Genomic DNA, 25,883 nt, shown 5'->3' with positions numbered 1-25,883 from the left:
TTTTGACCTTTCTAGCGATGAAAAACGCGCATCGTCGCGTTTTGACCTTTCTAGCGATGAAAAAAGCGCATCGTCGCGTTTTGACCTTTCTAGCGATGAAAAAAGCGCATCGTCGCGTTTTGACCTTTCTAGCGATGAAAATTTTGACCTTTCTAGCGATGAAAAACGCGCATCGTCGCGTTTTGACCTTTCTAGCGATGAAAAAAGCGCATCGTCGCGTTTTGACCTTTCTAGCGATGAAAATTTTGACCTTTGTAGCGATGAAAAACGCGCATCGTCGCGTTTTGACCTTTCTAGCGATGAAAAAAGCGCATCGTCGCGTTTTGACCTTTCTAGCGATGAAAATTTTGACCTTTGTAGCGATGAAAAACGCGCATCGTCGCGTTTTGACCTTTGACCTCTAGCGATTTGACCTTTCGCGTTTTGACCTTTGACCTCTAGCGATTTGACCTTTCGCGTTTTGACCTTTCTAGCGATGAAAAACGCGCATCGTCGCGTTTTGACCTTTGACCTCTAGCGATTTGACCTTTCGCGTTTTGACCTTTGACCTCTAGCGATGATTTGACCTTTCACGTTTTGACCTTTGACGCGCATCGTCGCGTTTTGACCTTTCTAGCGATGAAAAACGTGCATCGTCGTGTTTTGACCTTTGACCTCTAGCGATTTGACCTTTCACGTTTTGACCTTTGACCTCTAGCGATTTGACCTTTCACGTTTTGACCTTTGACCTCTAGCGATTTGACCTTTCGCGTTTTGACCTTTCTAGCGGTGAAAAACGTGCATCGTCGCGTTTTGACCTTTGACCTCTAGCGATTTGACCTTTCGCGTTTTGACCTTTGACCTCTAGCGATTTGACCTTTCGCGTTTTGACCCTTCTAGCGATAAAAAACGCGCATCGTCGCGTTTTGACCTTTGACCTCTAGCGATTTGACCTTTCACGTTTTGACCTCTAGCGATGATTTGACCTTTCACGTTTTGACCTTTGACGCGCATCGTCGCGTTTTGACCTTTCTAGCGATGAAAAACGCGCATCGTCGCGTTTTGACCTTTGACCTCTAGCGATTTGACCTTTCGCGTTTTGACCTTTGACCTCTAGCGATGATTTGACCTTTCGCGTTTTGACCTTTGACCTCTAGCGATTTGACCTTTCACGTTTTGACCTTTCTAGCGATGAAAAACGTGCATCGTCGCGTTTTGACCTTTGACCTCTAGCGATTTGACCTTTTACGTTTTGACCTTTGACCTCTAGCGATGATTTGACCTTTCACGTTTTGACCTTTGACGCGCATCGTCGCGTTTTGACCTTTCTAGCGATGAAAAACGCGCATCGTCGCGTTTTGACCTTTGACCTCTAGCGATTTGACCTTTCGCGTTTTTACCTTTGACCTCTAGCGATTTGACCTTTCACGTTTTGACCTTTGACCTCTAGCGATTTGACCTTTCACGTTTTGACCTTTCTAGCGATGAAAAACGTGCATCGTCGCGTTTTGACCTTTGACCTCTAGCGATTTGACCTTTCACGTTTTGACCTTTGACCTCTAGCGATTTGACCTTTCACGTTTTGACCTTTGACCTCTAGCGATGATTTGACCTTTCGCGCTTTGACCTTTGACGCGCATCGTCGCGTTTTGACCTTTCTAGCGATGAAACACGTGCATCGTCGCGTTTTGACCTTTGACCTCTAGCGATTTGACCTTTCACGTTTTGACCTTTGACCTCTAGCGATGATTTGACCTTTCACGTTTTGACCTTTGACGCGCATCGTCGCGTTTTGACCTTTCTAGCGATGAAAAACGCGCATCGTCGCGTTTTGACCTTTGACCTCTAGTGATTTGACCTTTCGCGTTTTTACCTTTGACCTCTAGCGATTTGACCTTTCACGTTTTGACCTTTGACCTCTAGCGATTTGACCTTTCACGTTTTGACCTTTCTAGCGATGAAAAACGTGCATCGTCGCGTTTTGACCTTTGACCTCTAGCGATTTGACCTTTCACGTTTTGACCTTTGACCTCTAGCGATTTGACCTTTCACGTTTTGACCTTTGACCTCTAGCGATGATTTGACCTTTCGCGCTTTGACCTTTGACGCGCATCGTCGCGTTTTGACCTTTCTAGCGATGAAAACGTGCATCGTCGCGTTTTGACCTTTGACCTCTAGCGATTTGACCTTTCTCGTTTTGACCTTTGACCTCTAGCGATTTGACCTTTCGCGTTTTGACCTTTCTAGCGATAAAAACCGCGTATCGTCGCGTTTTGACCTTTCTAGCGATGAAAAAAGCGCATCGTCGCGTTTTGACCTTTCTAGCGATGAAAAACGCGCATCGTCGCGTTTTGACTTTTGACCTCTAGCGATTTGACCTTTCACGTTTTGACCTTTGACCTCTAGCGATGATTTGACCTTTCACGTTTTGACCTTTGACGCGCATCGTCGTGTTTCGACCTTTCTAGCGATGAAAAACGTGCATCGTCGCGTTTTGACCTTTGACCTCTAGCGATTTGACCTTTCGTGTTTTGACCTTTGACCTGTAGCGATGATTTGACCTTTCACGTTTTGACCTTTGACCTCTAGCGATTTGACCTTTCGCGTTTTGACCTTTGACCTCTAGCGATTTGACCTTTCGCGTTTTGACCTTTGACCTCTAGCGATTTGACCTTTCTAGCGATGAAAAACGCGCATCGTCGCGTTTTGACTTTTGACCTCTAGCGATTTGACCTTTCACGTTTTGACCTTTGACCTCTAGCGATGATTTGACCTTTCACGTTTTGACCTTTGACGCGCATCGTCGCGTTTTGATTGATTGATTGAAGAATGTATTAACAGTTTGCAGAATTAAAGTACATTTCAAGCACAAACTCAATACAAAGGCTGTTAACTGTGAGTGGACGACCCAATTAAGCATTACACTTGTTTCCAATAGGGTCCACCATGTTCAAATCATCAAAACATTTAGAGACGTACAAATAGACACTTCTATAGACAGAACAGGAATTCATCATAAAGGAGGTAAAAAGGGAAAAGAAACATATACAGTGAGGGGAAAAAGGGGGGGGGCGGTGGGGGGGGATTCAGATTTTACGGGGGCCAGTTTCGAATTGCAGCCATCCGTAGGTGCCCTTTGAGAGCGGTTTTGAAGGAGTCAAGGGATTCGCATGTCTTAATGACAGTTGGTAGGGCGTTCCACATTTTGGTGGCATAGGAGCGAAAAGAATTTAGTCCCTTGTTTGTGCCGAATCTGGGTTGTACATGGTTCGTTTTGACCTTTCTAGCGATGAAAATCGCGCATCGTCGCGTTTTGACCTTTGACCTCTAGCGATTTGACCTTTCGCGTTTTGACCTTTGACCTCTAGCGATGATTTGACCTTTCACGTTTTGACCTTTGACGTGCATCGTCGCGTTTTGACCTTTCTAGTGATGAAAAACGCGCATCGTCGTGTTTTGACTTTTGACCTCTAGCGATTTGACCTTTCACGTTTTGACCTTTGACCTCTAGCGATGATTTGACCTTTCACGTTTTGACCTTTGACGCGCATCGTCGCGTTTTGACCTTTCTAGCGATGAAAAACGTGCATCGTCGCGTTTTGACCTTTGACCTCTAGCGATTTGACCTTTCGCGTTTTGACCTTTGACCTCTAGCGATGATTTGACCTTTCGCGTTTTGACCTTTGACGCGCATCGTCGCGTTTTGACCTTTCTAGCGATGAAAAACGTGCACCGTCGCGTTTTGACCTTTGACCTCTAGCGATTTGACCTTTCGCGTTTTGACCTTTGACCTCTAGCGATGACCTCTAGCGATTTGACCTTTCGCGTTTTGACCTTTGGCCTCAAGTGATTTGACCTTTCGCGTTTTGACCTTTCTAGCGATGAAAAACGTGCATCGTCGCGTTTTGACCTTTGACCTCTAGCGATTTGACCTTTCACGTTTTGACCTTTGACCTCTAGCGATTTAACCTTTCGCGTTTTGACCTTTCTAGCGATGAGAAACGCGCATCGTCGCGTTTTGACCTTTGACCTCTAGCGATTTGACCTTTCGCGTTTTGACCTTTGACCTCTAGCGATGATTTGACCTTTCGCGTTTTGACCTTTGACGCGCATCGTCACGTTTTGACCTTTCTAGCGATGAAAAACGCGCATCGTCGCGTTTTGACCTTTGACCTCTAGCGATTTGACCTTTCGCGTTGGACCTTTGACCTCTAGCGATGATTTGACCTTAAGCGTTTTGACCTTTGACGCGAATCATCGCTTTTTGACCTTTCTAGCGATGAAAAAAGCGCATCGTCGCGTTTTGACCTTTCTAGCGATGAAAAAAGCGCATCGTCGCGTTTTGACCTTTCTAGCGATGAAAAAAGCGCATCATCGTGTTTTGACCTTTCTAGCGATGAAAAAAGCGCATCGTCGCGTTTTGACCTTTCTAGCGATGAAAAAAGCGCATCATCGTGTTTTGACCTTTCTAGCAATGAAAAACGTGCATCGTCGCGTTTTGACCTTTGACCTCTAGCGATTTGACCTTTCGCGTTTTGACCTTTCTAGCGATGAAAAACGTGCATCGTCGCGTTTTGACCTTTGACCTCTAGCGATTTGACCTTTCACGTTTTGACCTTTGACCTCTAGCGATTTAACCTTTCGCGTTTTGACCTTTCTAGCGATGAGAAACGTGCATCGTCGCGTTTTGACCTTTGACCTCTAGCGATTTGACCTTTCGCGTTTTGACCTTTGACCTCTAGCGATGATTTGACCTTTCGCGTTTTGACCTTTGACGCGCATCGTCACGTTTTGACCTTTCTAGCGATGAAAAACGCGCATCGTCGCGTTTTGACCTTTGACCTCTAGCGATTTGACCTTTCGCGTTGGACCTTTGACCTCTAGCGATGATTTGACCTTAAGCGTTTTGACCTTTGACGCGAATCATCGCTTTTTGACCTTTCTAGCGATGAAAAAAGCGCATCGTCGCGTTTTGACCTTTCTAGCGATGAAAAAAGCGCATCGTCGCGTTTTGACCTTTCTAGCGATGAAAAAAGCGCATCATCGTGTTTTGACCTTTCTAGCGATGAAAAAAGCGCATCGTCGCGTTTTGACCTTTCTAGCGATGAAAAAAGCGCATCATCGTGTTTTGACCTTTCTAGCGATGAAAAAAGCGCATCGTCGCGTTTTGGCCTTTCTAGCGATGAAAAACGCGCATCGTCGCGTTTTGACCAAATGTCATAGGATTTTAGTCAACTAAATCTACAGGTGATTTAGTCGACTAAAATGTGTTTTGGCGGGCCTTGATGCCGTCGTAATGACTGATTCTACACTTGCTGAAAATAGCAAGCTCACAACACGTCGCAGCGCGACGCGTTGTGAGCTTTTAGATCTGCTATTTTCAGCATGCAACCAAGTGTAAAATGACTTATACTGGATCTCTTGTCCACTAGTCCCTTCCTAACATTTTACTCTAGTTTTTATCTGTTGACGAAATTGTCAACATATTTAGTCTAGTTGTAGTCATCATAGCTTAGTTTTTATTTAGTTTCCATGTAGTTTTCGTCAGTGAAAAAATGTAGTCGACGAACATTTTTCGTCTTGGTTTTAGTCAACGAAAACAACACTGATTAGGAATAAGTCAATCTAGACAGTTTAGCTCATTGAGGATGTATTAACATGTGAATTTCATTTTATTTTATTTGATACATTTGTTCAGGGTACAAAGTATGTACATAATTCTATGTATACATACTTGTACTTTGTCAAATTTTATTTGTATTGCACTTTTCATTAAAGATGTGCCATGATTTTTTCCACCCTAAACATGATCATCAGGTCTTATTGTTATATAAGGAGGAAGACATTTTTTCAAAAAGGTGTACAGTATTTGTTAAAATGTCGTTTTTATGTGGGCACCCCCACCAGTTCATTACGTTTGCCTGGTGGGTGTGGTGATGGGTGGTGATCCACCTGAACTGAAGGTAGTTCAGCTGTAGTTGTATGATAAAGGGGGAGGGGTTAGGGGAGGGGCTGATAATGTGATGTCACTATATTACAGTTTTTTTCATTGGCACATTTGACTGTCAAGGGTTCAGCCTCCATGAAGAAACCCTAAATACAAAGTTAATACACCATTGCACATAAAACCGACTCCATGGTGTCTAATGAAGTACTGTCACCTCATAGACAATTAGACACATGAAAAACTGGAAAAAGTGCTACATACAAAAGCATGGAATGAATCTACCGTATCAAAACGCGCTCTTATCATCATACGTCATCTCATTGGTGGTGGGGGATTCAGATTTTACGGGGGCCAGTTTCGAATTGCAGCCATCCGTAGGTGCCCTTTGAGAGCTCATTCCGGCCTATCACAATTTGCATCCTCACTTTTGTCTTCAATGTTCGGCATTTAAAGTCTGTCTGGAGAAACTAGTTCACTATAAACTAAAGAATACCGCACGACTGGCCCCTTTACCAACTCGCCCCACGAAATGTGTTAATGTAGTTAACAGTATATTTAGTATTTCCCTCCCTCTCTGAAATCTGAAATGATCTTGTATACAGATTTATTTGATTGTATAGTAGTCGATGTAAAATTAAGAAAGAATAACATGAGGACCTTCTAGCAGTTAATTTTGTTTTATTAAACACATTTCTTCCATATGTAGCCCATGTTTTGTAATGGTAGGCCCATGGATATACAGAGTGAACTTAACAATGATAAATTAATATGATAATACCTTTTATATAATCACCAACATGAATTATGTTTGTTGAGTAGTGGGGCGAGATGGAAAAGGGGCGACCGTACCTGTTACCAAACTAAAGACATGGGTTGTGTGAGTGGGTCCATGTTAGAGAGGTGGATCTAGTTTAATGGCGGTACTAACTGAAGAATGTGCTTGAGTACAGATATAACTGCTGATCATTATATCACGCTTAAGCTTACTTTATACTTCTTGCCAAAAAGAACGGATCTAGCTTGTAGTTCCGTCCTTTTTGGCAAGCGACACGGTGTAGTATACAGTGTAAAATCAGTCTTTAGAATATACATATAGCTATTAAAGTAGTGGTTCTCAAACCTTTTAGTGTCAAGGACCCCCAAATGTATATATATTTGGCTGCTGACCCCCATCTGGAAATGTTTTGTCCTAGTAGGGACCTCTAGAATTGGAAGATTTGTGTAACAACTTGTGTAACTACTGCTCAAAATAACAATCTCACTCTCACACAGAATGACCGAGTCCCACAGGAGAGCCATCCGTGTCATCCAGAGAATGAGATACTTTGTGGCTAAGAAAGGATTTCAGGTGAGCATTTAAAAAAAAAAAGGTCTTCTAATCCTTATCACTGTAGTCCTTCTTCTTCTGTGATTTCCACTCATTGGCCTGCTCTGGGGATGATAAATCTGTTAGTTATGACTTGATGTTTGCAAAGTTATACTGCATGTTATTAGTCAGCAAGATGTACTTTTGTAGTCTCTTGCAAAATGTAGTCTCTGGGTTGTTTGACTCGTTTCTAGCGCTTATTGTGTTACTCTTTGGGTATATTTGTACATTTCCACCTTCAGTCGATGCTTCATAACCATTTGAGTGAAAAGGCCGGGATGATCGGTTTATTTTTCAGACACAGTTCTTATATGGAATGGAAATACAGCGCGTGGCGCTGCGACCCGTTGTCAGCTTGTAGATTGGCTATTTACAGCAAGTGCAAAATCAGCCATTACGACGGCATTAAGGCCCGCCAAGATACACTTTAGTCGACTAAATCAACTGTAGATTTAGTCGACTAAAATCACATGACATTTAGTCGACTAAAACTAGACTAACGCTAAAACATTCCAGGTGACTAAAATGTGACTAAAACTAAAATAGAAATGTGCTGCCAAAAACAACACTGCCCGGAGATGTTCCATACGTGGGTCATTCTGTTGTCCTCTCTGTGTTCTGGTGCTCTGTGTTCTGGTGCTCTGTGTTCTGGTGCTCTGTGCCAACGCGTCCTCTCTGTGTTCTGGTGCTCTGTGCCAACGCTGTCCTCTCTGTGTTCTGGTGTTCTGTGTTCTGGTGCTCTGTGTTCTGGTGCTCTGTGTTCTGGTGCTCTGTGTTCTGGTGCTCTGTGCCAACGCTGTCCTCTCTGTGTTCTGGTGCTCTGTGTTCTGGTGTTCTGTGTTCTGGTGCTCTGTGTTCTGGTGCTCTGTGTCAACACTGTCCTCTCTGTGTTCTGGTGCTCTGTGTTCTGGTGCTCTGTGTTCTGGTGTTCTGTGTTCTGGTGCTCTGTGTTCTGGTGCTCTGTGTCAACGCTGTCCTCTCTGTGTTCTGGTGCTCTGTGCCAACGCTGTCCTCTCTGTGTTCTGGTGCTCTGTGCCAACGCGTCCTCTCTGTGTTCTGGTGCTCTGTGCCAACGCTGACCTCTCTGTGTTCTGGTGCTCTGTGCCAACGCTGTCCTCTCTGTGTTCTGGTGCTCTGTGCCAACGCGTCCTCTCTGTGTTCTGGTGCTCTGTGCCAACGCTGTCCTCTCTGTGTTCTGGTGCTCTGTGCCAACACTGTCCTCTCTGTGTTCTGGTGCTCTGTGCCAATGCTGTCCTCTCTGTGTTCTGGTGCTCTGTGCCAACGCGTCCTCTCTGTGTTCTGGTGCTCTGTGCCAACGCTGTCCTCTCTGTGTTCTGGTGCTCTGTGCCAACGCTGTCCTCTCTGTGTTCTGGTGCTCTGTGCCAACGCTGTCCTCTCTGTGTTCTGGTGCTCTGTGCCAACGCTGTCCTCTCTGTGTTCTGGTGCTCTGTGCCAACGCTGTCCTCTCTGTGTTCTGGTGCTCTGTGCCAACGCTGTCCTCTCTGTGTTCTGGTGCTCTGTGCCAACGCGTCGCTGCTCCTGAATAGCACAGCGCTCTGAGAGGACGTCGTCAACAGGTTTTGACGCCTCAGGTGTGGCTGCAGCCATTGCTAAACAAACAGAATTAGTCTGATGCTTTGCATACATGCCTCAGGCCTTTATGAATGTTTTAACACCAAAACATTACACATTACGTTTCATGGAGATAACTGCAGGTCATATATAAGGTTAATCATGCTAAAGATTTTGTATAAAAAAATAAAAAATAAAAAAAAACGTTTTTCCATAATATCCTTTTTGCTCATATTCTATGCAGCAAGCCCGCAAGCCTTATGATGTGCGAGATGTCATCGAGCAATACTCGCAAGGTCACCTCAACCTCATGGTGAGAATCAAGGAGCTGCAGAGAAGGTGAGATGGTCACCTGAACCCGGTGTTTCTGAGCGTGGGGGTCTGAGGACCACCAGGGGTAGACTCTGAGAATGACTTGTAAAGGCATAGGGCTCCATCTTGCGCCACCCTTATCCCTTATCCCTAAACTTATTTGCCATTTTTGTACTCCCCCCTTCTCCTACATACTGTAGGATAGGAACCAAATGGACCTAACGGGTCCATTTGGTTCCATTTGTACACTCTCAGAGTTAAACTAACATTGATTTTACAATATACATTGAGGGTCCCAGAGATAAAAATGTCATTAAATGGGGGGTCCGTAGACTAATGCATTTCAAACTGGGGGTCCTTGAAATTAAACGGGTTGAGAATCACTGCTAGAGCCGTAAAAATCTTCTCTTATGGGGGTCCCTGGCATATCTTTTCAAATGGGGGCCCGCGGGGCTAATTAGTGTCAATTTGGGGGTCCTTGACATGAAAAGGTTTGGGAACCACTGCTGTAGGAAATGCGTGGTTGAATGCATGCGTTATGAATGCTGTGATCTTTTCTCCTAGAATGGACCAGTCTTTGGGGAAGCTGACGTTCTTCCAGTCTGGCACAGGTACCATACATTTTGAACGAACATCCAAAGTTAAAGTATGTTTCCACGGGAAAACAGCATTTCACTGTATTAATATTATTACCCTCTTCCTCTGAAGACAGGGCAAAAGACAAAGGCACGAACACAGTTGGAGCCAGGCTCTCCCGCATGGAGGACAAGGTGGGATCAATCATGCAATTTTAAAGCTCAAATCCATAGTTCCATACCACCAATTGTTTTGGTGGTATGGCAACACAATGAAGCTACGTACGTTTTCTGTGTTCAAAGATGCTCTCCATAGTCCATACATACCGGGTTGAATGTTCATAGTTAAAGTATAAAGATGCTCTCCATAGTCCATACATACCGGGTTGAATGTTCATAGTTAAAGTATAAAGATGCTCTCCAATGCCATACATACCGGGTTGTCTGTTCATAGTTAAAGTATAAAGATGCTCTCCATAGTCCATACATACCGGGTTGAATGTTCATAGTTAAAGTATAAAGATGCTCTCCATAGTCCATACATACCGGGTTGTCTGTTCATAGTTAAAGTATAAAGATGCTCTCCATACATACCGGGTTGTCTGTTCATAGTGCTAGCAACGCACAGTGTCGTACACGACAACTACTGTGAGAGTGTGAGCCTACATATGAATTCATATCACATTATATGCTATTGTAGTCTAAGTCAATAAATGATATGGTCTCTGTCCGGTGGAAAACTGATATGTAGTATGACAATAATTAAAAAGATGCAAGTTTTTGGCCCGACAGCGACGATGTATATAATATATATTTTTTATTTTTTATTTGACCTTTATTTAACCAGTAAAAACACATTGAGACTCTTTTACAAGTGGGAACGTCTCTGTGGGAACTGGCCAAGAGGCAGAAATAATATTACACTTCAATACTACATCATAAATGTTTGGAACAGCAAATAAATATATACATGGATATATATTCATTCATGGTCATGTTTCCTGGTGAGTGCATAACATGCTCACTGCCTGGTAGCTGGAGGAGGCCAACTACAGATAGAAACATATTATTGTCCAGTATTGCTGTAGTTCAAATGTCATTCATCATTAATGGCTGATTTGACCACATGTGGATCTTGGACTCCCAAGTGGCCAGACTGTGTGTGACATCAAATTATGAAGTATGATTCCATATTTTGCTCAAGGTTTCTGTCTTGATCTGACATCCATTCACTTTCATTTCATCATAATAATAAAATGAAAGTTAAATAATTATATAAAAATCACCCCCATGTGAAGTGAGGGGCGCTCTTCTCATCGTACATCATCAGGGACATATGACGTACATTCTCCATTCATTGTCAATGGGAATTTAATCTTTGTGTAGGACAAAAATACCGATGTCCTCGTCCACATATGACGTACATTCTCCATTCATTGTCAATGGGAATTTAATCTTTGTGTAGGACAAAAATACCGATGTGCTCGTCCACATATGACGTACATTCTCCATTCATTGTCAATGGGAATTTAATCTTTGTGTAGGACAAAAATACCGATGTGCTCGTCCACATATGACGTACATTCTCCATTCATTGTCAATGGGAATTTAATCTTTGTGTAGGACAAAAATACTGATGTGCTCGTCCACATATGACGTACATTCTCCATTCATTGTCAATGGGAATTTAATCTTTGTGTAGGACAAAAATACCGATGTGCTCGTCCACATATGACGTACATTCTCCATTCATTGTCAATGGGAATTTAATCTTTGTGTAGGACAAAAATACCGATGTCCTCGTCCACATATGACGTACATTCTCCATTCATTGTCAATGGGAATTTAATCTTTGTGTAGGACAAAAATACCGATGTGCTCGTCCACATATGACGTACATTCTCCATTCATTGTCAATGGGAATTTAATCTTTGTGTAGGACAAAAATACCGATGTGCTCGTCCACATATGACGTACATTCTCCATTCATTGTCAATGGGAATTTAATCTTTGTGTAGGACAAAAATACCGATGTGCTCGTCCACATATGACGTACATTCTCCATTCATTGTCAATGGGAATTTAATCAGATCAAATCAAATCAAACATTATTTATAAAGCACATTTAAAAACGACTGTCATCGATCCTGTGACTGTACAAGTGCTGTACAAGTCAAAAAAACATATAGCATCAACAATACAATCTAATAAGATCAATACATCAATATCAAGCGGGTTCATATGGATATAATAAGACACTAAGATAAGAAGTGACCAAATAAAAGGTTGGAATTTAACTAGGCTGTGAATTAAAAGCCAGGTCGAAAAAACGGATCTGATGTGAAGAGGCCAGGGGCAGTCTCCCCTGGTTTTAAGTAGGGCTGTTCTGGGGGTCAATAGTGAGAGGTGCGCTGACCTCAGGGCTCTGACTGGCTTATGGTGTTCAAGATGTTCTGCCAAGTAAAAGGGGGCCAGCCCATTGAGGGATTTAAAAGCAATCATTAAAATTTTAAAATCAATCCTAAATTTGCCAGTGGAGGCAGTGGAGTGAGGCCAAGATATAGGGGAGATATGGTTGAGCTTTTTTGTGCCTGTGAGATGGCGCGCGGCAGCGTTTTGTACTAACTGCAGTCGTCTGACCAAGGACTATAAAGCATTACAATAATCTAATCTATAGAGGAAATGAAAGCGTGAATTAGTGTTTCAAGTTGCTTCGGGGGGAAGATATGGTTTTACTTTATCAATCAAACGCAGCTGGAAGAAACTGGTTTTGATGACAGAGGATATTTGCTTGTAGAATTTGAAAGAGCTGTCGATAATTATGCCAATTATGCCATTAACATGGGGACGGATGTTGGGGGTGAAAGTGCCAACAGTATGGGGCGGGATAGGGGTGTCATGGCCAAGGATAATTCTTTCGGTTTTGCTGTCATTTAAGTGAAGAAAATGTGTGGCCATCCAGATTTTTATGTCATGAAGGCAGTTTAGTATTTTTGACTGTGAGTGGCATGTAGATCTGGACATCATCGGAATAACAGTACAAACAATGTTTGTTTAAGACGGAAATCTACACTAATAGCTGAATGTAGCGCCCCTCAAAAACAAATTATATGCACAAGTTTTCAAGATTAGCAGTAGCACCACGTAAACACACACACACACACACACACACACGTCACTTGCGTCATTCACGTCAATTCACGCGATTCGTGTTAACTGTGTGTTATTTGCACTATTTCCCAGCATTGGTATTATTCATCACGTCACTGGTGTCATGTCAATTTCAACAGTGGCATTTGCGACACCCGGCATGATTGAACCATTTGCATAAAAACCTGCCACACACTGGTTCTCAGAACTGCCGACAGAGGCCACACCTGACCTGCACTTCCATGGGTCCTCAACCACACACGCCAAGTGTGAAGTTGATTGACGCTTGTGTTGTTTTTGGCAGCAAATTTAGATTCTAGTTTTAGTCATTAGTCTCTTGAATAGTTTTCATTTAGTTTTAGTCACATTTTAGTCACCCGGAATGTTTTAGTGTTAGTCTGGTTTTAGTCGACTAAATATCGTAGGATTTTAGTCGACTAAATCTACAGTTGATTTAGTCGACTAAAATGTGTTTTGGCGGGCCTTGATGACGTCGTAATGACTGTTTTTTTCACTTGCTGAAAATAGCTGATCTACAAGCCCACAACGTGTAAATGGTGCATTTATATAGCGCCTTTATCCAAGGCGCTTTACATAGATTGTGCATTACATTCACCCATTACCAACCAGCACATCGGGAGCAATTTGGGGTTCAGTGTCTTGCCCAAGGACACTTCGACATGTAGACAGGAGGAGCCGGGATTCGAACCGCCGACCCATGGATCATTGGACGACCTGCTCTACCTCCTGAGCCACAGTCGTGTCACAGCGCGACGCGTTGTGAGCTTGTAGATCGGCTATTTTCAGCATGCAACTAATTGTGAAATGACTTATACTGGATCTCTTGTCCACTAGTCCCTTCCTAACATTTTAGTCTAGTTTTTATTTGTTGACGAAATTGTCAGTATATTTATCAGCCCGACGTACTGAAAAAAGGAAAGAACTCACACTGTCTTCAAATGCAGTGAAATACTTTATTATTAACGTTACTGTTCATTGTATGCGAACTTCATCAGGCTATCATAGCCCGATAAATTATTATAATTTGTTTTAATTAAAAAAAACATATTTTTGAAATATATATTTAATGTAGGAAAAGAAAATGGGATTTTTACTCAAGTTGTGGCCCGCTACAAATTGTTCCGTGACCCACAAATGGGTCCCGAACCACTGTTTGGGGTAAAACTACATAGCCTACATGCAGACATCTGTACACATTGTCAGAGTACTCAGTGCAGTAGCCGGTATCCCTGGTAACCGTGTGGGTTAACCCATTCAGGGAGGGAACCCCTTTTGGTGTTTTAAGCATTATGTTATGCTTTAGCTATTGAAAAATAGCAGACCTACAAGCTCGTAGCGCGGCACCGAGTGCCGCGCTACGAGCTTGTAGGTCTGCTATTTTTGAAAAATCGTGAAAATGTGGTGGATATCTGAATATATTCTTTCAGAGCGAACGTTTTTAACTCAAATCTGTGCTTCTGGGGGCGTCCCTGGAACAACATATTTTAAGATTGGGGTCCGCGGCCAAATACAGATAATTCTGGGGCTTCTTGACATGAAATAGTTTGAGAAAACTGTCAGGATTTAGAAGGCATTTGTAGAATCGTCCTCAGGTCTAAATGGGTGCCACTGGGCACAAAGTATGTGTATGTGGCAGTGGCGTGCACAGACATTTAGAGGGGCAGGTGCTCAAGTTAAAAAAGGGCACCTTGTGCAGCGCGTGGAACCGGCCGGTTGCCTTAATCTATTTTGGGCGGGAACCCCTTTTGGTGTTAGCATTATGTTATGCTTTAGCTTTTAAAAAATAGCAGATCTACAAGCTCATAGCGCGCCACCGAGTGGCGCGCTACGAGCTTGTAGGTCTGCTATTTTTGAAAAAAGAAAAAAGAAAAAAAATGTTTTCTTTTTTTTCTTTTTTCAAAAGGGCACATTGCCATAAGGGCTCTAGCACCCCCTAGTGTCTATCTGTGCACGCCACTGGTATGTGGTTAGAGTGTCCGCCCTGTGACTGGGAGGCCGGGGTTCAATCGCTGGGCCGGCCGGGTCATACCAAAGACTCAGCATCAAGGGTTGGATTGGGGGTAAGTACCTGTGACATACTAGTGTCATGTCCAGGGGGTGTACTTGTATATCATGTCCAGGGTGTGTACTTACTGTATACATCAAGCTGCCTTACGCTACAGAAACAGGAGATTTGGGGCTCCATTTCCGTCACCGCTAAACCCCTTATCCCTAAACTTCTTTGCCTTTTTTACTATCTTGAAAAACATTTTTGAATAGTTAAACTAGCCAATCTACATTGACACGTTGTGAGCTTGTCGACTGGCCATTTTAACGATCCAAAAATATTTTGCAAAATAGTAAAAAAAAAAAAAAAAAAAAAAAAAAAAAGGATTAGGGATAAGGGGTTTAGTGGTGACGAAAATGGAACCATAGGCTCCTGCCCCATGGCTCCTGCCCCATGGGCCTCATGGCTCCTGCCCCATGGGCCTCATGGCTCCTGCCCCATGGGCCTCATGGCTCCTGCCCCATGGGCCTCATGGCTCCTGCCCCATGGGCCTCATGGCTCCTGCTCCATGGGCCTCATGGCTCCTGCCCCATGGGCCTCATGGCTCCTGCCCCATGGGCCTCATGGATCCTGCCCCATGGGCCTCATGGCTCCTGCCCCATGGGCCTCATGGCTCGGCAAGGCTTACTTACTGTACTTACTTTTCAGGCAAGTCCAATACAACCAGTCAGACACAGAGGCCAGTCTATGACATCGGGCATCTATGATGTCAGTACCAATTTGTTGCTGGCCGGGCAGAAACAAACCTCTTGTCTCTTTTCTATTTTAACTCTTGTTTTATTTTTTTCTCGTAAATTCTCTAGTTCAGGGGTGCCCACTCTTTTTTGACTTGAGAGCTACTTTCAAAATGACAGCTCAACAAGATCTACCCACCTGAAAACATTATAATAGCATTGCTGAAAATGGCTTTGGAATAGCGGCGCTGGCATTACATTTAAGACAAATGCACTTGGATTGGGAAAGGGGGAAATGGAATGGGTAGAGACTTTCTGTCATTTCATTTGTAATTCTACCGACATTTGTGAGCAGCAACACTCTTGAAAACAAAGTATATTGCATTATGGGTTTGAGCTAACAGGCCCTTTTTGATGTCAATCAATCAAGTGAACTTAATTCAAGTGGCAGATGCAATTTATTTTTTTATATTTAAATGAAATATCCTTTAGGGGCATGTCATGTGGTCTACCTGCACAGCCTTTAGGAGCATGTCATGTGGTCTACCTGCACAGCCTTTGTGATCTACTGGTAGATCACAATCTACCTTTTGGGCACCCCTGCTCTAGTTGATCATATTACAGCATCGTGCAAAAGTATCAAAAGTAGCAGATCTGCAAGCTGGAAGCGCGGGGTGATATTGAAGCAATGGAAAAGCATTAAAAAGTGTTTCTGACAAAACCAGCTAACTCCATTAATTGGATCCTCAAACTGTTGACTAAAGCAGCTAACTCCACCCGCTCCCTAACCCTAACCCGCTCCCCCCTCTCATCCAAGTAATTGCCAATATATATAAAGTGAAAGTCACAATATCAACTTTGATGTGTGTTACATAATTGTATTATGTAACACTCATCGCTTTGCTTTATTAAAAAAAATATAAGGTTTTCATCATTTGCTGAAAAATGTGGTTCTATATTTTTCATTTCCTGAAAAAGAAACATTTCGGAGTTAGTCGCGTGGTGTCTGCATGACAGCTAGAGATGTACTTGGGAGACTTTTGGCATCTCATCTCCATATTTGGCGCCATCTATCCAAAGAAACAAGACATCCAAATGCATTTTAATAAGTGGAAAAGCATTTTCGAAGCAAGGCACGTGCAATAGCTTGTAGATTTTCTCCTGTGCTTCATTTGACTGCATTTCTACTTTTTATTTAATTTTTTTTGCATAGATAACACGCATGGACCAGTGTCTGAACCGCATCGCAGACAACCTGGTCACCCTTCTTGCCCAGAGGGGGGCAGGGGAGGAGGGGGACGCAGGGGGAGGAGTAAGGGTGATACCGGGCACAGGACGGAGGAGGAGTTTTACCGTCCTCCCCAGCCAGGACAGCCTCCCCAGCTATGAGCAGCTCTCTACGGACACCTCCCCTCCTAACACCAGCAGATCCACCCCCCCAACCAGCCTACAGCCTCCCCAGCTATGAGCAGCTCTCTACGGACGCCTCCCCTCCTAACACCAGCAGATCCACCCCCACAAACAGCCTACAGCCTCCCCTCAACACCACGCCGCCTTCCCAGCTATGAGCAGCTCTCTACCGACGCCTCCCCTCCTAACACCAGCAGATCCACCCCCCCAACCAGCCTACAGCCTCCCCAGCTATGAGCAGCTCTCTACCGACGCCTCCCCTCCTAACACCAGCAGATCCACCCCCCCCCCCCCCCCCAACCAGCCTACAGCTTCCCCTCAACACCACGAGCAGCCGGGACGAGAGCTCCTGAAATTATGGGGACTCATGTGCACAGAAAGTTGCGGCGCGCAGCGCACTCAATTAAATCGTTATTTTTGGCCACGAGCAGCAAACGCAACCACAGGCTGTGCCGTTTGATGCATTTCACAGACTCTGGTGTTGTTTCAATGTAACGCTCCAAGTTATACTTTGAAAAGTTTTCAGAAATAGCGGGAAATCAGCAGATATGAGCTTGTGACGGGTTATGAGCTTATAGGGCCAGAGCGTAGGGAGGAGTTTCGCTCAGAACGGGTTATTCTGGTTGCCATTTTCCTGCCTACCAGTAGACTATAGTAGTAGGCTGCTAGGCTACATTATCCTGCCTACCAGTAGACTATAGTAGTAGGCTGCTAGGCTACATTATCCTGCCTACCAGTAGACTATAGTAGTAGGCTGCTAGGCTACATTATCCTGCCTACCAGTAGACTATAGTAGTAGGCTCCTAGGCTACATTATCCTGCCTACCAGTAGACTATAGTAGTAGGCTGCTAGGCTACATTATCCTGCCTACCAGTAGACTATAGTAGTAGGCTGCTAGGCTACATTTTCCTGCCTACCAGTAGGCTATAGTAGTAGGCTGCTAGGCTACATTTTCCTGCCTACCAGTAGGCTATAGTAGTAGGCTGCTAGGCTACATTTTCCTGCCTACCAGTAGACTATAGTAGTAGGCTGCTAGGCTACATTATCCTGCCTACCAGTAGACTATAGTAGTAGGCTGCTAGGCTACATTTTCCTGCCTACCAGTAGACTATAGTAGTAGGCTGCTAGGCTACATTATCCTGCCTACCAGTAGGCTATAGTAGTAGGCTGCTAGGCTACATTTTCCAGCCTCACTGTGGAGACATATACCACTGTAGATATAAAATAATTAAATAAACACTGTATGGTTTGGGTGTCAGATGACAAAATAACATAACCTTGATACCCTAACTTGTCCATTCCACCGCGGGCCGTCAGAATTATGCTTCCATTATAGCCTTGCAGTGTGTTGACTGTCGGAGATATCAAATAATTAAATACACGCTGTATGGTTTCTTTGATTTGGGTGTCAGCTGACAAAATAACATAACCTTCAGCAACATTCCCAAACACATGTACCTGTCCTCAAACGAGCATGACAGTGTAATCAAAATAATAATGGTCAGATCGCATACAGACAGATTATTTATTTACTGCGGAGAGAACACATGTTTGACGGATCACCTGTGTTTTTCCCTGTCTCCCTGGTTCCATATGTCCACATGTCTTCTCGTCAAGTAAGATGTAAACATTGAGAACTGTTTTGACGTGAGGGGAGGGGAGGCGGCTATCAGATCAGAACACCCGAACATTTTCTAACGGCGAAGAATAATAATACCACCGTCGATCCAGAGCCAGACAGAGTCTGTTGTTGTTTGTAAGGCCTCCCCTCCGCAATAGAGAGTATGCACAGGCATGATTTTCCCATCAGGACACGCCTCCCTCACCTAGACTGAGTGGCAAAACATTGAGCAGCTGTTTGGAAGCGCTCGTTGGAAATCACTCCTGAGATGAAATCCACCTGTTTCTAAATGTCACATAATGCAGGAGGCAGCAAAATGTTGTGTTATTGAAAACAAGCACTTCCAAACTCTGACACTTAGAAAAATAATCAAATGCAGGGCATTTCTTGACAGAAAGTAGCTCATAACGTTTCTATGGTGGATTTTCATGAAACAAAAACTTCAGCAGATAGAAAGAGGATAATTCAAGCTTTTCGTTCAGCTGCAATGTTGGTGAGTTTAACATTGTTTAATGCAATCAGACAGGACTTATCTGTTTGGATGAATGGGCTGTCGAGGCCAGAAAGTAGTTTTTTGCCACTCAGTGGGCGTTCCCGCATAACTTCCAGGTTCACCCACCCTTCTCCCCCACTCCTACCCCCCTCTCTCACCCACCCTTCACCTACTCTTCTTGACTATTATTTATCGTATTGTAATTATATTGTATTGCGTTTGAAAGACGATGGTTTAGCTGGAAATTATTTCCATAATTTTTATTTTATTTTGTTTTGGTCTTTTTTCTCTCTCTGCATTGTACTTGAAATTCATGAAGGTAGATGTTATTGTCATTGACACCAACATCATGAAGGTAGATGTTATTGTCATTGACAACAACATCATGAAGGTAGATGTTATTGTCATTGACACCAACATCATGAAGGTAGATGTTATTGTCATTGACAACAACATCATGAAGGTAGATGTTATTGTCATTGACAACAACATCATAATTCATGAAGGTAGATGTTATTGTCATTGACAACAACATCATAATTCATGAAGGTAGATGTTATTGTCATTGACAACAACATCATAATTCATGAAGGTAGATGTTATTGTCATTGACAACAACATCATGAAGGTAGATGTTATTGTCATTGACAACAACATCATGAAGGTAGATGTTATTGTCATTGACAACAACATCATGAAGGTAGATGTTATTGTCATTGACAACAACATCATAATTCATGAAGGTAGATGTTATTGTCATTGACAACAACATCATAATTCATGAAGGTAGATGTTATTGTCATTGACAACAACATCATGAAGGTAGATGTTATTGTCATTGACAACAACATCATAAAAGCTACTGTGACAATCTCCTATACTGTATGTGATGTGTTTTAGAAGTAATTGATACAATAATTGTATTGCATTCATTTTGGGGTCAACGGTTTTTGAGGTGAGTTCAAATTAGACGTAATCAAAATGATGTGATGTATTGATTGATCGATTGTTTTGTAAAGTCTCTGAAATAGTAACTGAAATAAATGAAATGAAATTGCAGTATGTTTCGTAGCACATAGATCTGGTCCATAGCTGTAATGCCTTTGCAAAGGCATTAGAGCTATGGACCAGAGCTACGTAACACACATGTTTATCAAGGTTAATAAAAAGGACAACGTTGCATTTTTAACCTGAATCTGTCGTTCTTTTGTGAAGAGAAAATGTGAAAATCTGACATAAAACATGCCCAGTGCACTGGTGGAAAGTAACTTAGTATTTTTACTTAAGTACTGTACTGTCTGTACAATTTTTAGGTATTTGTACTTTACTTGAGTATTTCCAACTTCCAGTAGGCCTACTTTTGCTTCTACTCCACTACATCTCAAAGCCAAAAATTCTACTTTTACTCCACTACAATTATTTGAAAGCTTTAGTTACTAGTTACTTTGGAGATTTTAATTTTGATTAGAAAACATACATTAACCACTTCAACCCTATACATTTCGGCCATTTGAAAATAGCCGATTTACAAGCTCACAATTGAGAGCTTGTTGATCTGCTATTTTCAATAGACTTTGTACACATTTGTACACACTTTTAGTACTTTAAGTACATTTTGATGCCGATGCTTTTGTACTTTTACTCAAGTACATTTTCAATTCCGTACTTTTACTTGTAACGAAGTAGTTCTAAATTGCAGTATTGGTACTTTTACTTAAGTACTTTTTCCACCACTGCGCAGTGCACTGGTGGAAAGCAAGTACATTTATTTACTCAAGTATTGTACTTGAGTACAATTTTGAGGTACTGATTAAATTAACATAAATACTAAATCAAACAACTTAAAAAAAACTGTCTGGGTTGCTCACAAAAGCCCAAGTAGACGTTAAAATGACCCCAAACCTTTTTGAAAATGAAAAATCCCTTCAAGCCCTATGTATGTTTAGTTTTGTCTAATCAAAAATAGCAGATTATACACGCTCACAATGCATAGCATTACAATGCGTTATTGTGAGTTTGTAGATCTGCTATATTTTCTCTGGACCTTCGCTCCAGAATAGGGATGCTCTGTTGAACAGATATATATTCAGCTCCAGAATAGGGAGGCTCTGTTCTGGAGCTGAATATATTGTTCTAACAATGGTTGAACTTTTCTCTTGTGAGAGCAGCCTGAAGCGTCCAATAAATCTATTTTAGGGGGCAGATAGTTTATAAGACTCTCCACACACAGCTGACTTGGCGGGTGTTTGGTGTGTGTGTGTGTGTGTGGGGGGGGGGGGGGGGGGGGGGGGACAGCATAGCTAATGCAGTGGTCTTTAGTCAGGTGACCTCTCGGGGCAGCAGATGGTGACCTCATCCCCACTGACCCATTGGCATTCCTCCACAGAGCAGCACCCCAAGATAGCCATCTGGACTCTGGCCTTCTGCCTCTTGTGTCTCCCCAACAATGGAGCAGCGCCACCTCCTTAAGTGTGCTAAGTGTGGATGGCCTTTGTGTCGGTATAAAGGTAGCTGGGGGGGAGAAGAGCATTGTTATGAGCAGTGTTGCCATGTCCTCTTATTATAAGGGGGCGGCGGTGGCTCAGGGGTAGAGTGGCTGGATGGTAACCGCTAGCCTGGCTAATAAGCCAGACCGAATCAGCCGTTGGCAAAAAGAATTGCCTGCCGGCGACAGTGTTGTGTGATATTAGTCTGGCTTATTAGCCAGGCTAGGTAACCGCAAGGTTGCTAGTTTGAACCCTGTGGGCTCCCCCAGAGTTAGTGTCGAAGTGTCCAAGACACTGAACCCCTGATTGCTCCTGATGTGCTGCTTAGTGCCTTGCATGGTTTCCGCCGCCATCGGCGTGTGAATGTGTGTGTGAATGGGTGAATTGATGCACAAACTATGTGTAAAGCGCCTTGGATAAAGGCGCTATATAAATGCACCATTTACCATAAGCGAAGTTGGGCTTGTTTATCTGTAAAGTTGTTTGTAAATATTGGTAGTTGTGGGCCACATCTTTTTTTATTTTTTTTATTTAAACCAGCAGTTCTCAAATATTTACATGTCATGCACCGCCAATTAATTTGTCCCTAATACCCCATCTGAGAAAATGAAAAAATGAAAAAATGTTTTGTGCCGGGGAGCCCCATACCAGAGTTGTGTTGTTAAAATATTAAAATCGTCCCAAATATTCCACATTTTCCCTTTTATTTTATTTTGAATAGATGATCTGCAAGCTCACAATGCGTCGCGAATAGCCGATGCATAATGTTTGTTGCATATTTCTCTTGCATGATCTGGAAACACGTACTGGTCACGAGGGATTGAAAGGGTTTGGGTTGTTTCTCCTGTTTGTGCTGTTCAGGGATTCAAAAGGCTTTCTTTGTCCACAGAATACTCATATATCTGTGGTGGATAGACTTCACAAGTAGCCTAATGCTAATGCCCAACATATTGAATGGATATTTCACTTTCAAATAAAATAAACATTTTCCAGGAGAATTTCATGCTAGAAGGCTTCCTTATACCTTTATTTCTACATCCCCAGAGGTCCAGGTGTTATTTTGTGCAAAAGTGCATTATTGGCTATTTCCCCTAATATAAGCCCTCTATGGGGGTTGGGTTTTTGTGCTAACTCGCTTATTTTCATCGAAATAAGTAGTAAAGTGTGCCGCTTGGGATACTATTTACATTATGAAGAGAGAATATATTAAAAAAAATGTTTTTTGAGCGATGGAAATAAGCAAATTAGCACCCCAATAACCACTACAAATAAAGGTAAGAAAGCCTTCTAGCATGGACTTCTCCTTTAAGTATATATGTAATGACAAAAATAAATAAAGTCTCAAGGCACTGTGTCAAGAAACGATTGCAGCAGAGAAGGTTCTGAAATGTCATGGAAATGCAACCTATATTCTGAGAATGTCATAATATGAATATGTTTATTATTTGGAGAAAAGAAAACAATAATGAAAAACAATAAAAATCTGCACACCAGAATGCTGCTCCCGTTGTGGGTTAATGTATTGGTAACGTTCGGAGCCGGGAGGCTCTTCGTCAGACTTTATACTGTTGTTTATTATGTTAGTGTATGATGAAATATACAGACAAAGATAATGACAAAAGTATATGTGTAGGAGAGATATAAAACCCTATTGGGCTCATATACGAAGAAGTCCTCCCCTAGAAAAAGAGAAAATAATAGGTGAACATTCCCCCGAAATTAGCAGATCTACAAGTTGGGAACTTTGTAGATTGGTGTTTTCGGCCAAGAGATTTGTTGTAGAGGGGGGGAAAGGAACAGACCGAGTATAAACCCCTGTGGGATACCCAAGCTAATGAAATACAATGGGTTTAATAAGTTTATAAGTAAAAGACTGTAACAGTAAACTGCCTGTGATGAATTTACACACTGTTTGCGTTATTTAACAAAGACATTTTTGGATTACTAACACATTGTTAACAAAGACATTTTTGGATTACTAACACATTGTTATAAGTTATATGCATTATTGTGCTATTGTGCTATAAGGAATAATAAAGGCTACACATCCCCTTTTGACCATATTTGCTATGCATTGTATATATTTATAGTTACAACAGATGTACTGTATTGCGATGACTTAGGTGTCTCTTTGTCTCCGCTTAAGTTGTTGCATCTCAAACTATACTGTATGAGTAAGTGAACTGGTATATAATCCAAAAATAAGCAATATTAGGAAGGAAGGAAAAGTAATTTTGTTCAATTATTTCTCTCAAAACAAGAATTTGATAAATGCGTGGAACACCAGCACAGTGTTTTACTGTACTGAATATGTGTGCGTGAATAGTTCTCAAAGTGTGGTCTGCATGGGGACCCCCAATGGGTCCCCATGCATGATTAGTTAATATAGTGATTGTAACCACTTAGCTAGTGAATATATTTATTTATCAGTCTCTCCATGAGTCTCCTCATGGGACCATCTGTTGGTGATCGGTGCAGTAATGCATGTCCCCTTCATTACGCTGCACTTGCTGTTCACCAGTGTTGTGTTTTTGGCAGGAAGTTTTGATTTTAGTCTCTTGAATAGCTTCCATTTAGTTTTAGTCTCACGAAGAGACAGAATTTTATTCCATATCATTGCAATGGCATATAGAGGAGTAAAAAATGCATATAAATCCAATTTCCCCTTTAATGTTGTTGTTTGTTGTCTTTAATGCCCCAGCCCCTGGCTAGATCAGCCTATAAAATCAAACAATAGTGCATGTGGTTGTTTGCAAACAAACTTCAAAATACACATAATGTAGTTTTGCTTTGGGCAAAGGGTTAATGATGATAGTATCCTGATTAGCCTATGAAAAGGCATAGCGAATGAAAAGAAATGAATGGAGGAAAAGACACAGGGGGGTCAGACAGCTCAAACTAGGAACAAAGCCTGATTTGCAGGTGAAAAGGACGGCACACTCTGTTGTGTGGCCATTAGCCACCAACCAACCAGCCTGACGGTCACTGGGCCAGATACCAACCAACCAGCCTGACACTGGGCCAGATGGCCTCTTCAGTTCCTTAGAGAGATGCCTAAACAGAGAATACGCAGTGGCAGAATACCTGAGCACCGTGACCGACCCAAAACAAAGAAAAATCTTAACTAGGTACAGACTCAGTGAGCACAGTCTTGCGATCGAGAAAGGCCGTCATAGGCAGACCTGTATCCCGAGAGAAGACAGACTATATGCACCCACTGCACACAAAATGAAGTGGAAACCGAGCTACACTTCCTAACCATCTGTCCATTGTACCAAGACATCAGAGACACATACTTCCCACAGATTAAAACCACACACGGAGATTTTGAAAACATGACCAATGACAAAAACTCCCATATCTGCTGGGCGAAGTACAACAATGTGCAAACACAGCAGCAAGATTTGTGAGTTGCTGTGATAGGAGAAGGATATCAAACGGAACACAACCACCCTAAAGACTAATCATTGTGTATATTCCTGCACTATACCTGCATCCAGTGATCTTGGTACATAGAAATTGATCTATTGAAGATTCTGACTTTCAAATGTACATATTTTTTGTTTTGATTGTATTGCTGTATTGTTGTATTGTGCTTTCTGCTTTGGCAATGTAAACGTATGTTTTCTCATGCCAATAAAGCCCTTTGAATTGAATTGAATTGAATTGAATTGAGTTGCATGCACTCTCTGCACCAGTGTTGTTTTTGGCAGCAAATTTAGATTTTGAGTTACTTTTAGCCTTAGTCTCTTCAATAGTTTTCATTTAGTTTCAGTCACATTTTAGTCACCTGGAATGTTTTAGTGTTGGTCTAGTTTTAGTCGACTAAATATCATAAGATTATTAATGGGTTTTGGCGGGCCTTGATGCCGTCGTAATGACCGTTTTTGCTATTTTCAGCATGCAACCAAGTGTAAAATGACTTATACTGGATCTCTTCTCCACGAGTCCCTGCCTAACATTTTAGTCTAGTTTTTATTTGTTGACGAAATTGTCAGTATATTTAGTCTAAGGTTTATTTACCATAGCTTAGTTTTCATTTAGTTTCCATTTAGTTTCCGTCAATGAAAATAGGTAGTCGACGAACATTCTTCGTCTTAGTTTTAGTTGACGAAATCAACACGGCTCTGCACTCTCTCCCTGCATGGGACCCAACGTTCCAAACTAGTGGAAATATAATGTGAACAACTGAGGCTCTAGAGTCTTTAGGAGGCACATGTTTCAATTAT

At 42.3% G+C, this 25,883-nt stretch overlaps 1 protein-coding gene across 1 annotated transcript in view; it reads left to right on the top strand.

Annotated features, from left to right (window-relative positions):
• kcnq1.1 (potassium voltage-gated channel, KQT-like subfamily, member 1.1) overlaps positions 1–17,111 on the top strand; it is a gene marked incomplete at both ends in the record, with an annotated part of 70,471 nt that extends 53,360 nt beyond the window's left edge. The window contains 5 exons of the mRNA XM_079496432.1: positions 7,199–7,274; positions 9,109–9,203; positions 9,741–9,787; positions 9,885–9,946; positions 16,857–17,111. Of these exons, the coding sequence (XP_079352558.1) occupies positions 7,199–7,274; positions 9,109–9,203; positions 9,741–9,787; positions 9,885–9,946; positions 16,857–17,111 (535 nt within the window). The remainder of the gene's footprint in view (positions 1–7,198; positions 7,275–9,108; positions 9,204–9,740; positions 9,788–9,884; positions 9,947–16,856) is intronic.
• Between the last annotated feature and the right edge of the window lie 8,772 nt (positions 17,112–25,883).

This window comes from Electrona antarctica (genome assembly GCF_951216825.1).
Source record: "Electrona antarctica genome assembly, chromosome: 3".
NCBI classification, from domain to species: domain Eukaryota; kingdom Metazoa; phylum Chordata; class Actinopteri; order Myctophiformes; family Myctophidae; genus Electrona; species Electrona antarctica.
The sequence above is the reverse complement of the archived record's forward strand: the minus strand, read 5'-3'. Positions and strand labels throughout refer to the sequence as shown.